Source organism: Bombina bombina, chromosome 11, assembly GCF_027579735.1.
Source record: "Bombina bombina isolate aBomBom1 chromosome 11, aBomBom1.pri, whole genome shotgun sequence".
NCBI lineage: Eukaryota > Metazoa > Chordata > Amphibia > Anura > Bombinatoridae > Bombina > Bombina bombina.
The window spans coordinates 125,920,780-125,943,469 of NC_069509.1; the positions used below are offsets into that span (position 1 = coordinate 125,920,780).

The 22,690-nt window shown below is 36.1% G+C and overlaps 1 protein-coding gene across 1 annotated transcript in view; it reads right to left on the minus strand.

Annotated features, from left to right (window-relative positions):
* The window catches only part of LOC128641860 (cytochrome P450 2W1), a 109,155-nt gene that overhangs the window by 12,713 nt on the left and 73,752 nt on the right, over nucleotides 1-22,690 (minus strand). Inside the window, exons 5-6 of the mRNA XM_053694422.1 lie at nucleotides 21,741-21,914; nucleotides 12,925-13,066 (exon numbers count right to left, since the gene is read on the minus strand). Coding sequence (XP_053550397.1) covers nucleotides 12,925-13,066; nucleotides 21,741-21,914 — 316 coding nt within the window. The remainder of the gene's footprint in view (nucleotides 1-12,924; nucleotides 13,067-21,740; nucleotides 21,915-22,690) is intronic.

Sequence of the window (22,690 nt, forward strand, 5' to 3'; positions counted from 1 at the left end):
TTTGCATTAGTGACTTCTACACTAAATAGATTGATGGTTTCTACAAAATCTACAATGAAAAATAACCATTGTTTTAGAAACAAGAAAGATTTTCTCACATAATGTTTTGGCCAATAGCTCTTGATAATGTATTTCTAGCAATGTATAAGGTTGAGAGTTACATTAAAGGGACATAAAACACTTTGAGATGGTAATATAATATGTTTAATTATACTAAATAAAAAAACACTTTGTAATATATTTCATAATTTATATTGCCTAATATTCATGTAATTTAACTAATTATAGGTTATCACATTGCATACTTCACAAGCCTAACTCTGACACATATCTCTTCCTAAATGGCCTAAAAAGATGTAATAAGATTAGTTACAGCCTGATGAAAGTGCTGCAGCTTTATGTTGTTTTTAAAACTTTTACAATAATATTAAAGTCCTTTGATTGTTTATTTGGACTTAAAAATTTAATAAAAACCTCTTTGTTTTTAAAAAAAGGATATTAAACAGTGCTCCATTGGCATCATTTAAAAAAAAATCAAAGTGAACCTTAATAAACAAAAACAGCAAACAACTTGTTTTCTTGCATAGTGAGCACTTAGAAATTCTCAGTGTAGCCAGGCCCCCAGTGTGATAAGGGAGTTGACATTCTGACTGATCTGGACATGAGCAAACCTGATTCCCTGTTATCTAGTCTATTCACTTTATAGTAACATAGTAGATGAGGTTGAAAATAGTTGAAGTCCATCAAGTTCAACCTATACAAATCTAAAATACTTACAAAAAGCTCCAGTTAAGCTTAAATAACCCCCTAAAATGTGACCCATTTAATACTAGCAATCATATCTATGAATTTTGTTTCTAGACAGAAATGTATCCAAACACTTTTTAAATGTATCTAGGGTATTGGCATTCACTACCTCCTTTGATAATGAGTTCCACAATTGTAGAATAATGGGAGTTCCACAATTGTATTGCTTTTACAGTGATAAAACGTTTCCTTTGCAGGAAATTAAATCTCCTTTCCTCCAACCTTAAATTTTCTTGGAATAAACAGAGCTTCTGCCATCTCTGTATATGGGCCTTGAATATATTTATATAAAGTAATCATGTCACCTCTCAAGCACCTTTTTTCTAAAGAAAACAGACCCAGTTTCGCTAGCCTCTCCTTATAGCTTAAATGATCTATTCCCCTTATTAGCTTTGTGGCCCTTTTCTGAACTTTTTCTAGTTCTGCAATATCTCTTTTTGCGATCAGTCCCCAGAACTGCACTCCATACTCGAGGTGAGGTCTTACCAGGGATTTATATAGTGACAGCAACTTTCCTCCCTTGAATCATTGCCTCTTTTAATACATGCTAGTATCTTATTAGCTTTTGAAGCCGCTGCCCTACATTGTGCACCCATCTTTAGCTTTTTATCTATTACTACTCCCAAATCCCTTTCCTCCTCTGTTTGGCTAAGTCTTGTCCCATTTAAATAATACGTTGCCTGCTTATTTTTACTTCCAAAATGTAGTACCTTGCATTTTCCCTTATAAAATCTCATTTTCCATTTACCTGCCTTTACTTAACTTAGTATCATCTGCAAAAATAGAGATTTCACTATTTAATCCTTGCTCCAAGTCATTTATAAAAAATATTAAAAGGAACAGGACCCAGTTCTGATCCCTGGGGGACTCCACTGATTACCTTTGTCCAATCAGAGTATGATCCATTCACTACTACTCGTTGCTCCCTATCTTTTATCCAGTTATTTATCCATGAGCTAACATTTTCAGCTATTCACAGTCCCTTAATTTTGTGCATTAATCTCTCATGTGGCACTGTATCAAATGCCTTTGCAAGTATATCACATCAACTGATTCCCCTTTATCTATATTTTTACTTACTTCCTCATAGATTCTAATTAGATTAGTTTGACATGATCTATTTTTCATAAAACCATGCTGATTTGAACTCATAATCTTGTTTACACGGATATGCTCATCAATATAATCCCTTATAATCCCTTCAAATATCTTCCCCACTATTGATGTCAGACTAACTGGTCTATAGCTTCCTGGATCATCCCTGCTTCTCTTTTTGAAGAGTGGCACCACATCAGCTTTACGCCAAACCTGGGGCACCATGCCTGAGGATAATTAGTCTTGAAAAATTAAGAGTAGAGGTTTGTCTATAACAAGTTCCCTTTAACACCCTTGGGTGTATTCAATCTAGGCCTGGAGTTTTATTTACCTTAATATTATCCAGTTTTTTCCTGATATCCTCTATACATAACCCAGTTAATGGTATGGGCTGGCATGTTCTAGCTTGTTCCAAAGTATCGTCCATTGCTTCCTCAGCTCTCTTGTGTATACTGAAGAAAAAAACTGGTTTAATACCTCGGCCTTCTCCCTGTCACTGTTAACCATGCTACCCTACATGCATTTTAATGTACCTATATTGTCCTTCTTAGATTTTTTACTATTTATGTACTTAAAGAACCTTTTAGGGTTAGACTTAGAATCCTTTGCAATTAATTTTTCATTTTCAATTTTGGCTAATTTGATTGCCTTTTGCATGCTTTGTTATATTCCTTATAAATATGGTATGTTGAGTCTATACTATTTTCTTTGAATAATTTAAATGCCCTACGTTTTTTCCTAATTTCTCTTAACACATTTTTATTTATCCACATTGGCTTGGATTTTTTATTTTTATAACCATATGGTATTTGTTGATATGTATATTTATTTAACAAAGTTTTAAATGTTGTCCATTTATCCTCTGTATTTTTATTAGAGAATATTTTCTCCCAATTTATGTTATTTAATGATTTCCTTAAATAGTTGAATTTTGCTTTCTTAAGATTAAAAGTCTTAGTTAAATCTTTAAGACACTGCTTATGAAAAGAGATTGCAAATGTGACCATGTTATGATCACTGTTACCCAAATGTTCTTTGACTTCTATGTTTGAAATTATATCTGTATTGTTTGATAGCACTAAATCCAAAATAGCTTTACTCCTAGTTGGCGCCTCTATTAACTATGACAAGAAGTTATCCCTGAGAACATTCAAAAATCTACCCCCATTAGCTGAATTACTAGTTTAATTGGCCCAGTTTATATCAAGGTAGTTAAAATCTTCCATAACTACAGCACTGTTATTAGCAGCCTTACCTATTTGCATTAGTAGTTGAGTTTCCTCCAGGCCACTAATGTTGGGGTAGCATGTTCCAAGTAATATTTTTTTAGGATTTCCCCCCCACACTCTTTATTTCAACCCACAGGGTCTCTACATTGTCAACCAGCTCATGTCATAGTAAACCAGCTCATGTAATTTCAGAAGTTTTATAACATCAGGCTAGATAAACCTTCATGTAGAGACCACAGCCTCATTGTAAGGCTGTGATAGGAAGTAATGGACACTGCACAAGTTCAGTGAAAAAAAAGAATTTAAAGGTAAAATCTATTTAAAATGATGAATACACATTGCAATGCTTTCTATTAAAGGGACAATGTTTACTGTTAAAGGGACAATGTTTATTGTATGAAATATAGATAATTCCTTTATTACCCATTCCTCAGTTTTGCATAACTAACACAGTTATACCAATATACTTTTTACCTCTGTGATTACCTAGTATCTAAGCCTCTGCAGACTGCCCCCTTATTTCAGTTCTTTTGACAGACTAGCATTTTAGCCAATCAGTGCTGACTCATAAGTCACTCCACGGGAGTGAGTTCAATGTTATCTATATGGCTCACATTAACTAGTGCTGCCTAACTGTAAAAAATGTCAAAATGCACTGAGATAAGAGGCAGCCTTTAAGGGCTTAGGAATTTGTATATGACCCTACCTAGGTTTAGCTTTCAACAAAGAATACCACAAGAACAAAGCAAATTTTATGATAAAAGTAAATTGGAAAGTTATTTACAATTGCATGCCCTATCTGAGCCATGAAAGTTTAATTTTGAATAGACTGTCCCTTAAAGTATAAGACACTGCTTAGTGGGGGGTTTTATTACAAGAATGAAAGAGACTCTTTAACATCCCTTTAAATACTGTACGTGATTCATTGAATACTGGAATGGCTATCAGTGGTTTAGCTGGACAAATTCAATGTCCCACTCTGTGATTTATCATCCTTTGTGACAGTATCAAAGTGTGAGTATCTCAACCATAGATTACTCATTACTAAGAAAGTGGTTGTTACTCTATGTGGTACCCCCTCCTTTTGTTTTTTCACATATTTATAAAACATAGGGGGGAAACTCTATAGGTAACAATGTAGTTGGCACATCAGATTGTTTTCTATTTGTGTTTTTTTAATTGAACCTAGTTGTCAATAGATCTGTTACCTAGATAAACTAATGTCACATCTTGCCAGACTTCCAAAAGTAACTAAAACCAGAATAGCTTCCTAAGGGTTGACAGGTATAGATTATTTCAGCTACCTGACCAGTAAATCTATGTAAAAAAAACAGATTTGATGCATTACTGACTAGGGGCATCGTCACAATAACGCTATGTTATAAAGGGATCTGCATCGAAATCAAGATTGCCAGATAAATGCTATAAAGGGATGAAATTTGTGTTTGAAGGCTGGCTCGCCAAAAGGCGTTTTGATATACATCACTGTGGGAGGCAGAATGTTAAAAGCATCATCACCATCTACAGTGAAGGTATAATGTACATGATACTTGTATACAGTATTGAATGGTAATATGATTTACATGTGTCAATAAATAATCAACGTTTTTTTGTTACAATACACTAAACTTGTACATGAATAATGAACCTATATGAGCTTAGGATTGTACGTGCATTGTACATGTGTAAATAGTTTGTTATATGTATGTATTATACTGTAAAATACTATATTATATAGTTTATTTAAATACATGTGTGTTTAATTTATGGAGTGTTCTTTTTTTATACAGGATATTAATATCCCATTTTTACAAAAGTGCGCTTTTCAACTTTACCCTAGTAAATAATAACAATATTGTATTTTCATGGCTGCCATACGTTTTCACTATAATGTATGTGTTTTAGTATTAGTATTTTATATTAACACATTTGTTACAGTGTGGCAGCCATTTCTTTCATGTAATTAGCAAGAGTCCATGAGCTAGTGACGTATGGGATATACATTCCTAGCAGGAGGGGCAAAGTTTCCCAAACCTCAAAATGCCTATAAATACACCCCTCACCAAACCCACAAATCAGTTTTACAAACTTTGCCTCCTATGGAGGTGGTGAAGTAAGTTTGTGCTAGATTCTACGTTGATATGCGCTCCGCAGCAGGTTGGAGCCCGGTTTTCCTCTCAGCGTGCAGTGAATGTCAGAGGGATGTGAGGAGAGTATTGCCTATTTGAATTCAATGATCTCCTTCTACGGGGTCTATTTCATAAGGTTCTCTGTTATCGGTCGTAGAGATTCATCTCTTACCTCCCTTTTCAGATCGACGATATACTCTTATATATACCATTACCTCTACTGATTCTCGTTTCAGTACTGGTTTGGCTTTCTACTACATGTAGATGAGTGTCCTGGGGTAAGTAAATCTTATTTTCTGTGACACTCTAAGCTATGGTTGGGCACTTTTTTATAAAGTTCTAAATATATGTGTTCAAACATTTATTTTCCTTGACTCAGGATGTTCAACGTTCCTTATTTCAGACAGTCAGTTTCATATTTGGGATAATGCATATGAATAAATCAATTTTTTTCTTACCTTAAAATTTGACTTTTTCCCTGTGGGCTGTTAGGCTCGCGGGGGCTGAAAATGCTTCATTTTATTGCGTCATTCTTGGCGCAGACTTTTTTGGCGCAATTTTTTTTTTCTGTTTCCGGCGTCATACGTGTCGCCGGAAGTTGCGTCATTTTTTTGACGTTTTCTTGCGCCAAAAGTGTCGGCGTTCCGGATGTGGCGTCATTTTTTGCGCCAAAAGCATTTAGGCGCCAAATAATGTGGGCGTCTTTTTTGGCACTAAAAAATGTGGGCGTCACTATTGTCTCCACATTATTTAAGTCTCATTATTTATTGCTTCTGGTTGCTAGAAGCTTGTTCACTGGCATTTTTTCCCATTCCTGAAACTGTCATTTAAGGAATTTGATCAATTTTGCTTTATATGTTGTTTTTTCTATTACATATTGCAAGATGTCCCAGATTGACCCTGAGTCAGAAGATACTTCTGGAAAATCGCTGCCTGGTGCTGGATCTACCAAAGTTAAGTGTATCTGCTGTAAACTTGTGGTATCTGTTCCTCCAGCTGTTGTTTGTAATGAATGTCATGACAAACTTTTGTTAATGCAGATACTATTTCCTTTAGTAATGTTACATTACCTGTTGCTGTTCCATCAACATCTAATACTCAGAGTGTTCCTGTTAACATAAGAGATTTTGTTTCTAAATCCATTAAGAAGGCTATGTCTGTTATTCCTCCTTCTAGTAAACGTAAAAGGTCTTTTAAAACCTCTCATTTTTCAGATGAATTTTTAAATGAACAGCATCATTCTGATTCTGATAATGATTCCTCTGGTTCAGAGGATTCTGTTTCAGAGATTGATGCTGATAAATCTTCATATTTATTCAAAATGGAATTTATTCGTTCTTTACTTAAAGAAGTCTTAATTGCATTAGAAATAGAGGATTCTGGTCCTCTTGATACTAAATCTAAACGTTTAAATAAGGTTTTTAAATCTCCTGTGGTTATTCCAGAAGTTTTTCCTGTCCCTGATGCTATTTCTGAAGTAATCTCCAGGGAATGGAATAATTTGGGTAATTCATTTACTCCTTCTAAACGTTTTAAGCAATTATATCCTGTGCCATCTGATAGATTAGAGTTTTGGGACAAAATCCCTAAGGTTGATGGGGCTGTCTCTACTCTTGCTAAACGTACTACTATTCCTACGGCAGATAGTACTTCCTTTAAGGATCCTTTAGATAGGAAGATTTAATCCTTTCTAAGAAAAGCTTACTTGTGTTCAGGTAATCTTCTTAGACCTGCTATATCTTTAGCGGATGTTGCTGCAGCTTCAACTTTTTGGTTAGAAGCTTTAGCGCAACAAGTAACAGATCATAATTCTCATAGCATTGTTAATCTTCTTCAACATGCTAATAACTTTATTTGTGATGCCATCTTTGATATCATTAGAGTTGATGTCAGGTATATGTCTCTAGCTATTTTAGCTAGAAGAGCTTTATGGCTTAAAACTTGGAATACTGATATGTCTTCTAAGTCAACTTTGCTTTCCCTTTCTTTCCAGGGCAATAAATTATTTGGTTCTCAGTTGGATTCTATTATCTCAACTGTTACTGGAGGGAAAGGAACTTTTTTACCACAGGATAAAAAATCTAAAGGTAAATTTAGGTCTAATAATCGTTTTCGTTCCTTTCGTCACAATAAGGAACAAAAGCCTGATCCTTCACCCACAGGAGCGGTATCAGTTTGGAAACCATCTCCAGTCTGGAATAAATCCAAGCCTTTTAGAAAAACAAAGCCAGCTCCCAAGTCCACATGAAGGTACGGCCCTCATTCCAGCCCAACTGGTAGGGGGCAGATTACGATTTTTCAAAGAAATTTGGATCAATTCAATTCACAATCTTTGGATTCAGAACATTGTTTCAGAAGGGTACAGAATTGGCTTCAAGATAAGGCCTCCTGCAAAGAGATTTTTTCTTTCCCGTGTCCCAGTAAATCCAGTGAAGGCTCAAGCATTTCTGAAATGTGTTTCAGATCTAGAGTTGGCTGGAGTAATTATGCCAGTTCCAGTTCTGGAACAGGGGCTGCGGTTTTATTCAAATCTCTTTATTGTACCAAAGAAGGAGAATTCCTTCAGACCAGTTCTGGATCTAAAAATATTGAATCGTTATGTAAGGATACCAACATTCCAAATGGTAACTATAAGGACTATCCTGCCTTTTGTTCAGCAAGGGCATTATATGTCCACAATAGATTTACAGGATGCATATCTGCATATTCCGATTCATCCAGATCACTATCAGTTTCTGAGATTCTCTTTCCTAGACAAGCATTACCAGTTTGTGGCTCTGCCGTTTGGCCTAGCAACAGCTCCAAGAATTTTTACAAAGGTTCTCGGTGCCCTTCTGTCTGTAATCAGAGAACAGGGTATTGTGGTATTTCCTTATTTGGACGATATCTTGGTACTTGCTCAGTCTTCACATTTAGCAGAATCTCATACGAATCGACTTGTGTTGTTTCTTCAAGATCATGGTTGGAGGATCAATTTACCAAAAAGTTCATTGATTCCTCAGACAAGGGTAACCTTTTTAGGTTTCCATATAGATTCAGTGTCCATGACTCTGTCTTTGACAGACAAGAGACGTCTAAAATTGATCTCAGCTTGTCGAAACCTTCAGTCTCAATCATTCCCTTCGGTAGCCTTATGCATGGAAATTCTAGGTCTTATGACTGCTGCATCGGACGCGATCCCCTTTGCTCATTTTCACATGCGACCTCTTCAGCTCTGTATGCTGAACCAGTGGTGCAGGGATTACACAAAGATATCTCAATTAATATCTTTAAAACCGATTGTTCGACACTCTCTGACGTGGTGGACAGATCACCATCGTTTAGTTCAGGGGGCTTCTTTTGTTCTTCCGACCTGGACTGTAATTTCAACAGATGCAAGTCTGACAGGTTGGGGAGCTGTTTGGGGGTCTCTGACAGCACAAGGGGTTTGGGAATCTCAGGAGGTGAGATTACCAATCAATATTTTGGAACTCCGTGCAATTTTCAGAGCTCTTCAGTCATGGCCTCTTCTAAAGAGAGAATTGTTCATTTGTTTTCAGACAGACAATGTCACAACTGTGGCATATATCAATCATCAAGGAGGGACTCACAGTCCTCTGGCTATGAAAGAAGTATCTCGAATACTGGTATGGGCGGAATCCAGCTCCTGTCTAATTTCTGAGGTTCATATCCCAGGTATAGACAATTCGGAAGCGGATTATCTCAGTCGCCAAACGTTACATCCGGGCGAATGGTCTCTTCACCCAGAGGTATTTCTTCAGATTGTTCAAATGTGGGGACTTCCAGAAATAGATCTGATGGCTTCTCATCTAAACAAGAAACTTCCCAGGTATCTGTCCAGATCCAGGGACCCTCAGGCGGAAGCAGTGGATGCATTGTCACTTCCTTGGAAGTATCATCCTGCCTATATCTTTCCGCCTCTAGTTCTTCTTCCAAGAGTAATCTCCAAGATTCTGAAGGAATGCTCGTTTGTTCTGCTGGTGGCTCCAGCATGGCCTCACAGGTTTTGGTATGCGGATCTTGTCTGGATGGCCTCTTGCCAACCGTGGACTCTTCCGTTAAGACCAGACCTTCTGTCGCAAGGTCCTTTTTACCATCAGGATCTCAAATCCTTAAATTTAAAGGTATGGAGATTGAACGCTTGATTCTTAGTCAAAGAGGTTTCTCTGACTCTGTGATTAATACTATGTTACAGGCTCGTAAATCTGTATCTAGGAAGATATATTATCGAGTCTGGAAGACTTACATTTCTTGGTGTCTTTCTCATCATTTTTCCTGGCATTCTTTTAGAATTCCGAGAATTTTACAGTTTCTTCAGGATGGTTTGGATAAAGGTTTGTCTGCAAGTTCCTTGAAAGGACAAATCTCTGCTCTTTCTTTTCTTTTTCACAGAAAGATTGCTAATCTTCCTGATATTCATTGTTTTGTACAAGCTTTGGTTCGTATAAAACCTGTTATTAAGTCAATTTCTCCTCCTTGGAGTTTGAATTTGGTTCTGGGGGCTCTTCAAGCTCCTCCGTTTGAACCTATGCATTCATTAGACATTAAATCACTTTCTTGGAAAGTTTTGTTTCTTTTGGCCATCTCTTCTGCTAGAAGAGTTTCTGAATTATCTGCTCTTTCTTGTGAGTCTCCTTTTCTGATTTTTCATCAGGATAAGGCGGTGTTGCGAACTTCTTTTAAATTTTTACCTAAGGTTGTGAATTCTAACAACATTAGTAGAGAAATTGTGGTTCCTTCATTGTGTCCTAATCCTAAGAATTCTAAGGAGAGATCATTGCATTCTTTGGATGTAGTTAGAGCTTTGAAATATTATGTTGAAGCTACTAAGAATTTCCAAAAGACTTCTAGTCTATTTGTTATCTTTTCCGGTTCTAGGAAAGGTCAGAAGGCCTCTGCCATTTCTTTGGCATCTTGGTTGAAATCTTTAATTCATCATGCTTATGTCGAGTCGGGTAAGACTCCGCCTCAAAGGATTACAGCTCATTCTACTAGGTCAGTTTCTACTTCCTGGGCGTTTAGGAATGAAGCTTTGGTTGATCAGATTTGCAAAGCAGCAACTTGGTCTTCTTTGCATACTTTTACTAAATTCTACCATTTTGATGTGTTTTCTTCTTCTGAAGCAGTTTTTGGTAGAAAAGTACTTCAGGCAGCTGTTTCAGTTTGATTCTTCTGCTTATAATTTCAGTTTTTTTCATTATAAGATTTAAACTTTATTTTGGGTGTGGATTATTTTCAGCGGAATTGGCTGTCTTTATTTTATCCCTCCCTCTCTAGTGACTCTTGCGTGGAAGATCCACATCTTGGGTAGTCATTATCCCATACGTCACTAGCTCATGGACTCTTGCTAATTACATGAAAGAAAACATAATTTATGTAAGAACTTACCTGATAAATTCATTTCATTCATATTAGCAAGAGTCCATGAGGCCCACCCTTTTTGTGGTGGTTATGATTTTTTGTATAAAGCACAATTATTCCAATTCCTTATTTTTTTATGCTTTCGCACTTTTGTCTTATCACCCCACTTCTTGGCTATGCGTTAAACTGATTTGTGGGTGTGGTGAGGGGTGTATTTATAGGCATTTTGAGATTTGGGAAACTTTGCCCCTCCTGGTAGGAATGTATATCCCATACGTCACTAGCTCATGGACTCTTGCTAATATGAAAGAAATGAATTTATCAGGTAAGTTCTTACATAAATTATGTTATTAGAAGTAAACGTTTTGCATAGTTGAAAAAATAAAAAAGCCGCGGCTACTATCTTCTATGGGATATTAATATCCTGTAAATCTGCTTCCTAAAAAGAAGAGAAATAACGCACTTTTGTAAAATGAAAAAGCTGCGGCTACTATCTTCTATGGGATATTAATATCCTGTAAACCTACTTCCTAAAAATAAGAAAAATAACGCAATTTTGTAAAACAAAAAGGCCGCAGCTACTATCTTCTATTCTTCCTAAAAAAAACATGGCAAAGTTAAAAACAGTTTTTTATATATCGAACAAAGTTTGAATAAATAATTTTGTATTTAACACTATAATACATACATATAGCAAACAATATACACATGTACAATACATTCACAATCTCCCAGCTTCTATATGTTTATTATTAAGGATTCCTTTTTTTTTTAACAATGCCGATTGAATACACAACAAATATATAAGCATTCCATGGGTGTTCCATCCGAGTAACCTGTATTTTAATGGGGAAACATTGCGAGGACTTTCTAATGTAACATGGTAACAGAGGGTGGTCATATTGCCACTTTAAAACAGGACATATATGAAAAATACATATGTCAGGGTTCTTATTATGGAACATTATTCAAAACATTTCTTTAAACAGCCCTGACATATGTATTTTTCATAGCGGCAATAAGGTCACCTTAAACATAGTAGATGAGGTTGAAAGACAAATGAAGTCCATCAAGCTCAACCTTTACAGATCCTAATTGATTTACAAAAACGAAAACCTACCCATTTAACACCTACCCACATATCACTGAATTCTGTTTATATCCAGAAATGTATCTAATCAATTTTTAAATGTATCTAAACGTATCTAAGATTGTAAAGAATATCCTTCAGACAGTTTAGGGGAAACCTTTTGCTGTCCCTGCTGTTCTCAGCTTCTGGGGAACATTGAATCCTCTTTTTAGGGTTGAGGTGCTCTTTAATGAGAGTGATGCAGATGGTATATTGTGCTCGTCAGATGTGACAGATCTCTCCTCCGTTTCAAGCTCTGGGCCACAGGTGGCTACTTGAGACTACAGCAAAGCCGGCAAAGATCGGACTCTGCAGTAAGGGTGAGTGAAGTATTGATCAAACTTTTCTTCTCATGCTGACTGTGTTTCAACGATATACGTACCGCATGGTTTAGAGTGCACTGTCACAGTCTGAGGCGTAGGGAGCAATGAATCTTTCTGTCTAACAGGTGCTTGATTACCACCACAGAGGCACCGGCAGTAATTATTGAGAGAGGAGGAGAGTGAGCCTTACTGCTTGATCACTTGCAGTCTCACCGTTACTGACAGACTGATTCATCTAATACCAGCGTTTAATTGACTGCTGTCATTACACTCCACTAACACATTGGGGTATATTTATTTTAGTGCGAGCGGACATGATACAATGTAGCGTATCATGTCTGCCGCACATCAATCAATTTATCATTGCACCAGCAGTTCTTGTGAACTGCTAGTGCAATGCCGCCCCCTGCAGATTCGCTGCCAATCGGCCGCTAACAGGTGGTGTCAATCAACCCGATCGTATTTGATCGGTTGATTTCTGTCCGCTGCCTCAGAGACAAGTGATGGATCTTATTTATAGCATTCTACCATATCATACAGTAGATTTCTATTGTATTCGCCACCTAAATGGTGGCGAAGCAAAATAGATGGAGTTGACGTGAAAATTTAGGCAAACAAAGTGATTCTCTTTTTCTTTCAATCAGAGCGTATTTTATGACGAACAAGGCTTTAATCGCTGAAAAAAAGGGTCAGATCAAGTGGGTGCGGATAAGTCCGATCACAACTTAAAAATTGCAGAATTTAGCATCCAACGCAAAAAGACATTACTATCTTTTGTACATGGCTAATGGTATCTGCTATTTTAGAATGACACCAGCATCAGATCTAGGAAAGTGACTACATGAACTTACTTTGTATGTCAGGATATTTCATCATTAGTAACAGCCCCCACATCAGTGTGGTAGACGTTGTCTCTGTACCGGCCATAATAAGGTCCAGGGTGGTTGCCAGCAAATTATCATCATGGAAAAGGCTGCAGTCATTGTTTCTTTCCTTACAAACACAAAAATATATATTTTTTTATTCTACTAAAACACTTTTTTTTCATGAGAAAAAAATATCATCAATCAAGTAAGACAACTGCCTTGAATGCTTCATTTAATTACAGGGGCACATGTGTAGTCAGTAACAGGATACAACTTTTGCAATCCAATATAGTCACCATGTTTCTGATACCTATATTAGTTTATGTATTGTTTTTACTACTGTTTGTATTAGATGATAGAAATTAATTGGAAAGTTGTTTAAACTTGTATATATAAAAATGAGTTTCATGTCCCTTTAAAATTTTAAAATTAAACTTTCATAATTCATATAAAGCATGCAATATTAAAGGGACAGTCTACACCAGAATTTTGTATTGCTTAAAAAGATAGATAATCCCTTTATTACCTGTTCCCCTGTTTTGCATAACTAACACAGTCATATTAATACACTTTTTACCTCTGTGATTACCTTGTATCTAAACGTCTACAAACTGCCCCCTTATTTCAGTTATTTTGTCAGGCTTGCATTTTAGCCAATCAGTGCTGACTCCTAGGTAACTCCTCATGTGTGAGCACAATGTTATCTCTATGACACACATGAACTAACGCCATCTAGATGTGAAAAACTGTCAAAATGCCCTGAGATAAGATGCGACCTTCAAGGTCTAAGAAATTAGCATATGAGCCTACCTAGGTTTAGCTTTCAACTAAGTATACCAAGAGAACAAAGCAAAACTGGTGATAAAAGTAAATTGGAAACTTGTTTAAAATGACATGCACTATCTGAATCATGGGGCGCGATCCGATATAGATCGCAGTTTGCGGAGCAAGCGAGGGAACCGGCGTCGCCCGCAGTTTCAGCTCGCAACTCGAGCTATCCTATATAAGTCGCCGTCAGATGCTAACGTGCTGTAAGTCTGACAAACCAGCGATGTCCAGAAATCTGCGCAAGTACAAATTTCTGGCGTCGCCAGTGACTTGCGGCACGTTAGAAACTGCCGGCGCCTATAAAACCTGACTAAAGTCTAAAACACCCGCACTGTCTAACACGCCTCCCTAACATAGCCCGACAAGTCTAACACGCCTCCCTAACATAGCCCGACACGTCTAACCCTCTATCCGCTATCCCCCCTCACTATCCTAACAATAAAATATGTATTAACCCCTAAACCGCCGCTCCCGGAGCCCGCCGCAACCTAATAAAATTATTAACCCCTAAACCGCCGCCAGCTATATTAAATCTATAACCCCCCTAAAGTGAGCCCCTAACACCGCCGCCATCTACCTTACCTACCCCCTAAAGTGAGCCCCTACCCCGCCGCTATTTTAAAATTATTAACCCCTAATCTAATCCCCCTACCCCGCCGCCATCTATATTAAATTATTTAACCCCTAAAATACTAAACTATCCCTACCACTAAACCTAAGTCTAACCCTACAAATAGCCCTGAAAAGGGCTTTTTGCGTGGCATTGCCCCAAAGTAACAGCTCTTTTGCCAGCCCTTAAAAGGGCTTTTGGCGGGGCTTTGTCACAAAGTAAACTGCTCTTTTGCCTACAATCTACATCCCTCTACACCGCGGCCACCTATAATAAATGTATTAACCCCTAATCTAATCCCCCTACACCGCCGCCAGCTATATTAACTATATTAACCCTAATTATATTAGGGTTAATATAGTTATATTATATATATTAACTATATTAACCCTAATTATATTAGGGTTCATATAGTTAATATCGTTATTATAATTATATATATATATATTAAGTATAATAACCCTATCTAACTCTAACATCCTAACTAAACTCTTATTAAAATAAATCTAATATTAATATTATTAATTAAAATATTCCTATTTAAATCTAAATACTTACCTATAAAATAAACCATAAGATAGCTACAATATAATTAATAATTACATTATAGCTATGTTAGGGTTTATATTTATTTTACAGGTAAATTGTTAATTATTTTAACTAGGTATAATAGCTATTAAATAGTTATGAACTATTTAATATCTACCTAGTTAAAATAATTACCCAATTACCTGTAAAATAAATCCTAACCTAAGTTACAAATACACCTACACTATCAATAAATTAAATAAACTACAAATATCTATCTAAAAATACAATTAAATAAACTAAACTAAATTACAAAAAAAAACAAACACTAAATTACAAAAAATAAAAAAAAGATTACAAGATTTTTAAGCTAATTACACCTATTCTAAGCCCCCTAATAAAATAATAAAGCCCCCCAAAATAAAAAAAATTCCCTGCCCTATTCTAAATTAAAACAAGTTCAAAGCTCTTTACCTTACCAGCCCTTAAAAGGGCCTTTTGTGGGGGCATGCCCCAAAGAATTCAGCTCTTTTGCATTTAAAAACATATACAATACCCCCCCCCATTACAACCCACCACCCACATACCCCTATTCTAAACCCACCCAAACCCCCCTTAAAAAAGCCTAACACTACCCCCCTGAAGATCTCCCTACCTTGTCTTCACCACACCGGGCCGAACTCCTAATCCGATCCGGGCGATGTCTTGCTCCAAGCGGCAAAGAAGAATTCTTCCTCCGGCGATGTCTTCCTCCAAGCGGCAAAGAAGAATTCTTCCTCCCGGCGATGTCTTCCTCCAAGCGGCAGCAAAGTCTTCTTCCTTCCGGCAACATCTTCCATGAAGCGGCATCTTCAATCTTCTTTCTTCGCTCCGCCACCGCGGAGCATCCATCCCGGCCGACGACTGAACGACGAATGAGGTACCTTTAAACGACGTCATCCAAGATGGCGTCCGCCGAATTCCGATTGGCTGATAGGATTCTATCAGCCAATCGGAATTAAGTTAGAAAAATCTGATTGGCTGATTGAATCAGCCAATCAGATTCAAGTTCAATCTGCCGCTTGGAGGAAGACATCGCCGGTAGTGGGTTGTAATGGGGGGGGGGGGGGGTATTGTATATGTTTTTAAATGCAAAAGAGCTGAATTCTTTGGGGCATGCCCCCACAAAAGGCCCTTTTAAGGGCTGGTAAGGTAAAGAGCTTTGAACTTGTTTTAATTTAAAATAGGGCAGGGAATTTTTTTTATTTTGGGGGGCTTTATTATTTTATTAGGGGGCTTAGAATAGGTGTAATTAGCTTAAAAATCTTGTAATCTTTTTTTTATTTTTTGTAATTTAGTGTTTGTTTTTTTTTGTAATTTAGTTTAGTTTATTTAATTGTATTTTTAGATAGATATTTGTAGTTTATTTAATTTATTGATAGTGTAGGTGTATTTGTAACTTAGGTTAGGATTTATTTTACAGGTAATTGGGTAATTATTTTAACTAGGTAGATATTAAATAGTTCATAACTATTTAATAGCTATTAGACCTAGTTAAAATAATTAACAATTTACCTGTAAAATAAATATTAACCCTAACATAGCTACAATGTAATTATTAATTATATTGTAGCTATCTTAGGGTTTATTTTATAGGTAAGTATTTAGATTTAAATAGGAATATTTTAGTTTATAATATGAATTAGATTAATTTAATATAAATTTAGTTAGGGGTGTTAGGGTTAGATAGAGTTAATATAGTTAATATAAATACTATAGTAACTATATTAACTATATTAACCCTAATATAATTAGGGTTAATATAGTTAATATATATTATGTAATACCTATATTAACTATAATATACTTAGGGTTAATATAGATAATGTAGCTGGCGGCGGGGTAGGTAGATTAAATTAGGGGTTAATCATTTTAATAGAGATGATGGCGGCGGTGTAAGGGGCTTACATTAGGGGTTAATAATATTAATATAGCTGGCGGCGGTATAGGGGGATTAGATTAGGGGTTAATAATTTTTATATAGGTGGCGGCGGTGTAAGGGGTCAGATTAGGGGATAGATAAGGTAGATGGCGGCGGTTTTAGGGGCTCACAGTAGGGGGTTAGTTTATGTAGATGGCGGCGGGGTCCGGGAGCGGCGGTTTTAGGGGTTAATAACTTTATTAGGGATTTCGGGGGGGGGGCATCGCGGTTGACAGGTAGATAGACATTGCGCATGCATTAGGTGTTAGGTTTTATTTAGCAGATCGCGGGTGACAGGTAGATAGACATTGCGTTAGGTGTTAGGTTTCTTTTCTAGTTAGTTTAGAGAGTTACGGGGCTCCAATAGTCAGCGTAAGGCTTCTTACGGCTGCTTTTTGTGGCGAGGTGAAAATGGAGTAAGATTTCTCCATTTTCGCCACGTAAGTCCTTACGCTGCATATTGGATACCAAACTGCGCTGGTTTGGTATACCTGCCTATGGCCCAAAAAACTGCGGGCGACGGCAGAAATATATGGGCGTAACTTCTAGGTTACGCCGTATATAGGATACCAAACCAGCGTAAATATTGGCGTCGCCGGCTTTTGCGGGCGACGATTTTTATCGGATCGACCCCATGAACGTTTATTTTGGACTAGACTGTCCCTTTAAGATATTTTTAAATTTATTTCTTATATCAAATTTACTTTTTTTGTTATACTTTATTGAAAACATACCTAGGTAGGGCTCTGGAGCAGATGATTGGTGGCTACACATATATGCCTTTTGTCATGGGCTTACCAGATTTGTTCAGCTAGCTCCCAGTACATACAAAAGCGTATAATTATAATATATATTATTGTGCATCAAAACAGACCATTAATAGATTATTTTCTAATAACATAGAAGGGCCAGATTACAAGTGGGGCACTAACAGTTGTGCACGCGCGATATCGGGATTATCACAGTTTTTGCAGGTGTTGGATGTAACATCCTTATTATAAGTTTAAAGTAAACGTGATCACTTGAGCGCAATTGAATTTAACGCGCATCGGGATAAGGCAACCTCAGAGCACTGGTTAAGAAAATAAACAGTATCAAAAAATATATTTAAAGGTACAGATACACTCATAATAACACTAATAAAAAATTATTTTAAAAACAATATTGCAAACCTCAGAATGTGTTACACATTATGTAGCACAAAATAAGGCAACGAAGGCCCCGTACAGGTGTGCAGCTGAAGACATGCATAATGGACGAATAGAGGAAATTCCGCTTGCTAAACTTAAAGGGACAGTATACTATAAAATAGTTTTTCCCTTAATGTATTTCCAATTACTTTTTTACCAGCTGCAGAGTATAAAATGTATGAGATTTGCTTTTTAAGGCTTTTTTGTGTATATGAATTAGCTGATTTTATGTTTTGAAGCTACAACCTAATAACATGGGTTGAGCTTGTAGGTATAATCAGATCTCATTACTTTATCACATTGTGCACACATATCTGCTTCTTTATCTTATATCTGTCTATAAACCAATCACCAATGCTTGAAGAGAACAATGGAAAATTAACATTTTATTTCCTTATCTCTTCTATAACCCACTGGGAGTGTAATTTATTCTTCTGGCTGTAATTACACAGCTTGGACTTGAGGCCAAAAACTTTCAGGATGGGCGGGGATACCAGAGGTTAAATAAACTATTTCAAATGCCAATATATACGTACCATGTGACAGCAATCAGCCATTCACTAATGCATACACGCTTATTCTTGCACATGCTCAGTAGGAGCTGGTGACTCAAAAAGTTTAAATATAAAAAGACTGTGCACATTTTGTTAATGGAAGTAAATTGGAAAGTTGTTTAAAATTGCAGACTCTATCTGAATCATTTTAAAGGGACAGTACACTGAAAAATTGTTTTATATTAATGTATTTTTAATGACTTTTTATAGCAGCTGCAGAGTATAAAATGTATGAGAAATTGCATTTTCAGCTTTATTTGTGTATATGAAGTAGCTGGTTTTGTGCTTTTAAACCACAGCCTATTACAATGGGTTGAGCTTCAGGTAATATCATATCTCATTATATTATCACTTTGTGTACACACACTTGCTTCCTTATCTTATATTTGTCTGGAAAACTAAAGCACCCCACTGTGAGTTTAATTTCTTCTGCTGGCTGTGTTTACTTAGGCTATTCAATAGCTGAGACTCCAGGATCAAAACTTTCAGTATAGCTTTGGGATACCACAGGCTATATCAGCTATTTCAAAGGCCAAAATAGGGGTAAAGGAGCTTCTTGTAAACAATTTAATACACTCCAGCAGGTAAAATGGATCATTGGGAAAAAATTTATATGGGAGAATTTTTTTGGGTCAACTGTCTCTTTAATAAAGTGTTATTAAAAGAAAAGGTGATGTTACACAGTGGTAAACAGTCGACTGTCCACAACTTTTTGGAGTGTGTTGCAGTCATAAGATTTGAAATGAGTGTCTATTTTCAAAAACACATTAAATTCACATAGTAAAACATCAAATAATGTGTTTTCAATATAGTAAAGGGAGAATTGAATTTTCAAATGACTCTTTTTGTTTTTTTTTTTGTTTTTTTGTTTTTTTTTGTATTTTTTTCTATAATGTCCCAACATTTCAGAATTGGGGTTGTATGTTTATATGTGTGTACATATGTATTTATATGTGTACTAGGTGATAAGCCTGTCCAGAGAGCAATCTATGTTTAAAAAATTACCAACCCCCTAGCTAATGTTACAAAAAATTTAAAAATTTAAAATTACCGAAAAAAATAAACAAAGCTATCCAAAATAAAAAGTTAAACCTAAACTAATACCCCAAAAATAAAACCAAAATAAAAACACCCCCTACTCTAATACTAAACTATCAATAACCCTTAAAAGGGCCTTTTTTAGGGCATAGCCCTAAGTTAAGCAGCTCTTTTACTTAAAAATATTACCAATTACACCCTAACAGTAACCACCCCACCCAACCAACCCCCCAAAATAAAAAAACTAAGTCTAAACCTAAGCTACCCATTGCCCCTAAAGTGGCACTTGTATGGGCATTGCACTTAAAAGGGCAATCAGCTCTTTTACAGCCCCAAAAACGCTAATCTAAAAAAAAATTTTTTTAAAAAAAGCAAACTTTGTGTAGTGACTCACAGCAAACCTCACAACCAGGAGTAACAGACACCACTTGGTATTATTCTGGTCAGATATAGGTACAAGTTTTAGCCTTGTACACCTAATCTCAGCATCCCATAAAGATAAAGGAATCCATATGACAACTCAGACCTTAGAGTATAAGGTCTGTTGCTGTTGGCCAAAAGTGACTAAAGAAGGAAGATTCTTTAAATGGACTACAGACAAGAAATTATTATGGGTTTTTAGTAGGAATTTCCCCCACTTTATGTCATTTGAATTTTACCATCACCCGCAGGTCATAGTAACAGGCATAAAGTACATATGATACTGTTTACGCCATGAACTTATTGCTATGCAACATGGATTTTCAAAGCGTTTAACTGTTGGCATAGCAACACCACAGGTTGCATGATTTTGACTAGCTATTTTCTTGCATGACTTCACGATCATCTTGGCACATATATAAGATTGCATTCCTTGGTGTGCTATTAATTGAGATACTGCTGCTGACTTTGTCCAAACTTTTGACCGCTCTTCTGTCCAGTTTGGGTCTATGTTGCTTGACCTCTTGCAATGGCCCTGACTACTCTCTTTGGATCAGATATGGACCCTGTTCTAGAACCAGTATATCATCTAATGCAGTGGTCTCAAAGTACAGGCCCTGGGGCCATAAGCGGCCCTAAAGATAGTTTAATCTGGCCCTCCCTTGTTTTTTTTAGGAAATTATGTATTTGAGCCCCATCATTTTTTTTAGGGCTCTAAGAGGTGTAACAAGTTGATGTTCTATACAGGTGCTGTCAAGATAAATATAAAGACAAGCAGGCATTGTCTATTGTACACTCCCACCATGTACTGGTTGGATAAATATCACTTAACAGCTATACAGTTCCAGAATGATCACTTCACTTGGCACTCAGTAGTTAATTATACACAACTGTGTATGTTTATTGTGGGCTACAACTCCCACCATACACTACTACTTGGGTAAATGTCATATCCAGTTCCTAGTATATCCAGTTCCAGAGCGCTCACTCTGTTCAAGTGGCCCCCATTGGAGAAGCACACTTGGCCATTGGCCCCCAGATACAGTGAGCTTGAGACCCCAGATGTAATGGGTCATGTCCTTGTTTCCATCCACCATATTGTGAAAGTGTTTGTTCTACATTTTCTCAGGCTTCGGTTCCCAGCCTAGATGGACACAGGCCGGGCAATTACTATGTTGTAGCAAGTTCCATAGAAAACAAAAATTACAGAGCTGCTGCATGTGGCTATATTTTCATTGCAAGTGAGCTGCAAATTGTAGTGGCAAGGTTTTCCTTATGTTGCAGTATAGCCCTTTGAGAAGGATGCCTCGTGAGGACTTGCTGGCGCTAGCTTGCAGTTACAGAGAACTGTAGGCTAGCCGAGTGGCTTAATGGTATAATTACTTGTAAGCATAATTGTGTTTCTTAAATAATAAAAAAATAATATATATATATATATATATATACAGTATATATATATATATATATATATATATATATATATATATATATATATATATATATATATATATATATATATATATATATATATATACTGTGTATGTATATATATATATATATATATATATATATATATATATATATATATATAAAAATATATATAAATGATTGTAACAACATGATGCTAAGAAAATTATAAGAAGACAAAAATGACAATTAATGAAATAAATTACCTCTTCTTGTTTGGCTACAATCATTTCAACAAAGGTATTTATGCAGTTATTATTGATTGTCTGCCTTTTTTCCTTGATTTCTTTTTTTAAGATCAAACAAATCTCATCAATTTTTTGAAGAATAATCTTGTGTGTCCTCATCAGGAAGCCAAAAGCTGGATAGATGTTAAATACCTGCAGAATTAGAGAATGCAGTATTGAGTTTAAGTATAGTGTGGTAATCGAATACAAGCATTATGTTCTTAAAGGGACATGAAACCCAAAACATTTCTTTCGTGATTTAGGTAGAACATACAATTTTAAACAACTTTCCAGTTTACTTCTTTTATTTAATTTGATTCATTCTATTTTTATCCTATGCTGAAAGGTTTATCTAGGTAAGCTCAGGAGCAGCAAAGAACCTAGGTTCTAGCTGCTGATTGGTGGCTGCATATATATACTGAATCTCATTGGCTCACCCATGTGTTCAGTTAGAAACCAGTAGTGCTTTGCTGCTCCTTCAACAAATGATAACAAGAGAATGAAGCAAATTTGATAATAGAAGTAAATTGGAAAGTTGTTTTAAATTGTATGTTCTATCTAAATCATAAAAGAAAGAAAAATTGGGTTTCACGTCCCTTTAAATTAATATCTATACTGTACTTCAAAAAGCTTCTGACGACTTGAAACAAAGCCCAATAGCATGAATGTCTTGGCTGATTTTCTTTTTTTTTTAATAAAGTTTTTTATTTTGAAATATACATAACAATAAACAAATACTTTAACAGGGTATTCGTTGGAGACATCATAATGTTTGCCTGAAAATCTGGAATGTCCATGATTTCATAGTGTCCTTATAGATTTATGGCAATGGTATCTGAAATGTCCAGTCCCGACTGCCCGTATTGAGCAAGTCAGGAAGATTCTCTCCAATCATACCACAAATTTGCATTAAGCAACAATGAATGGTT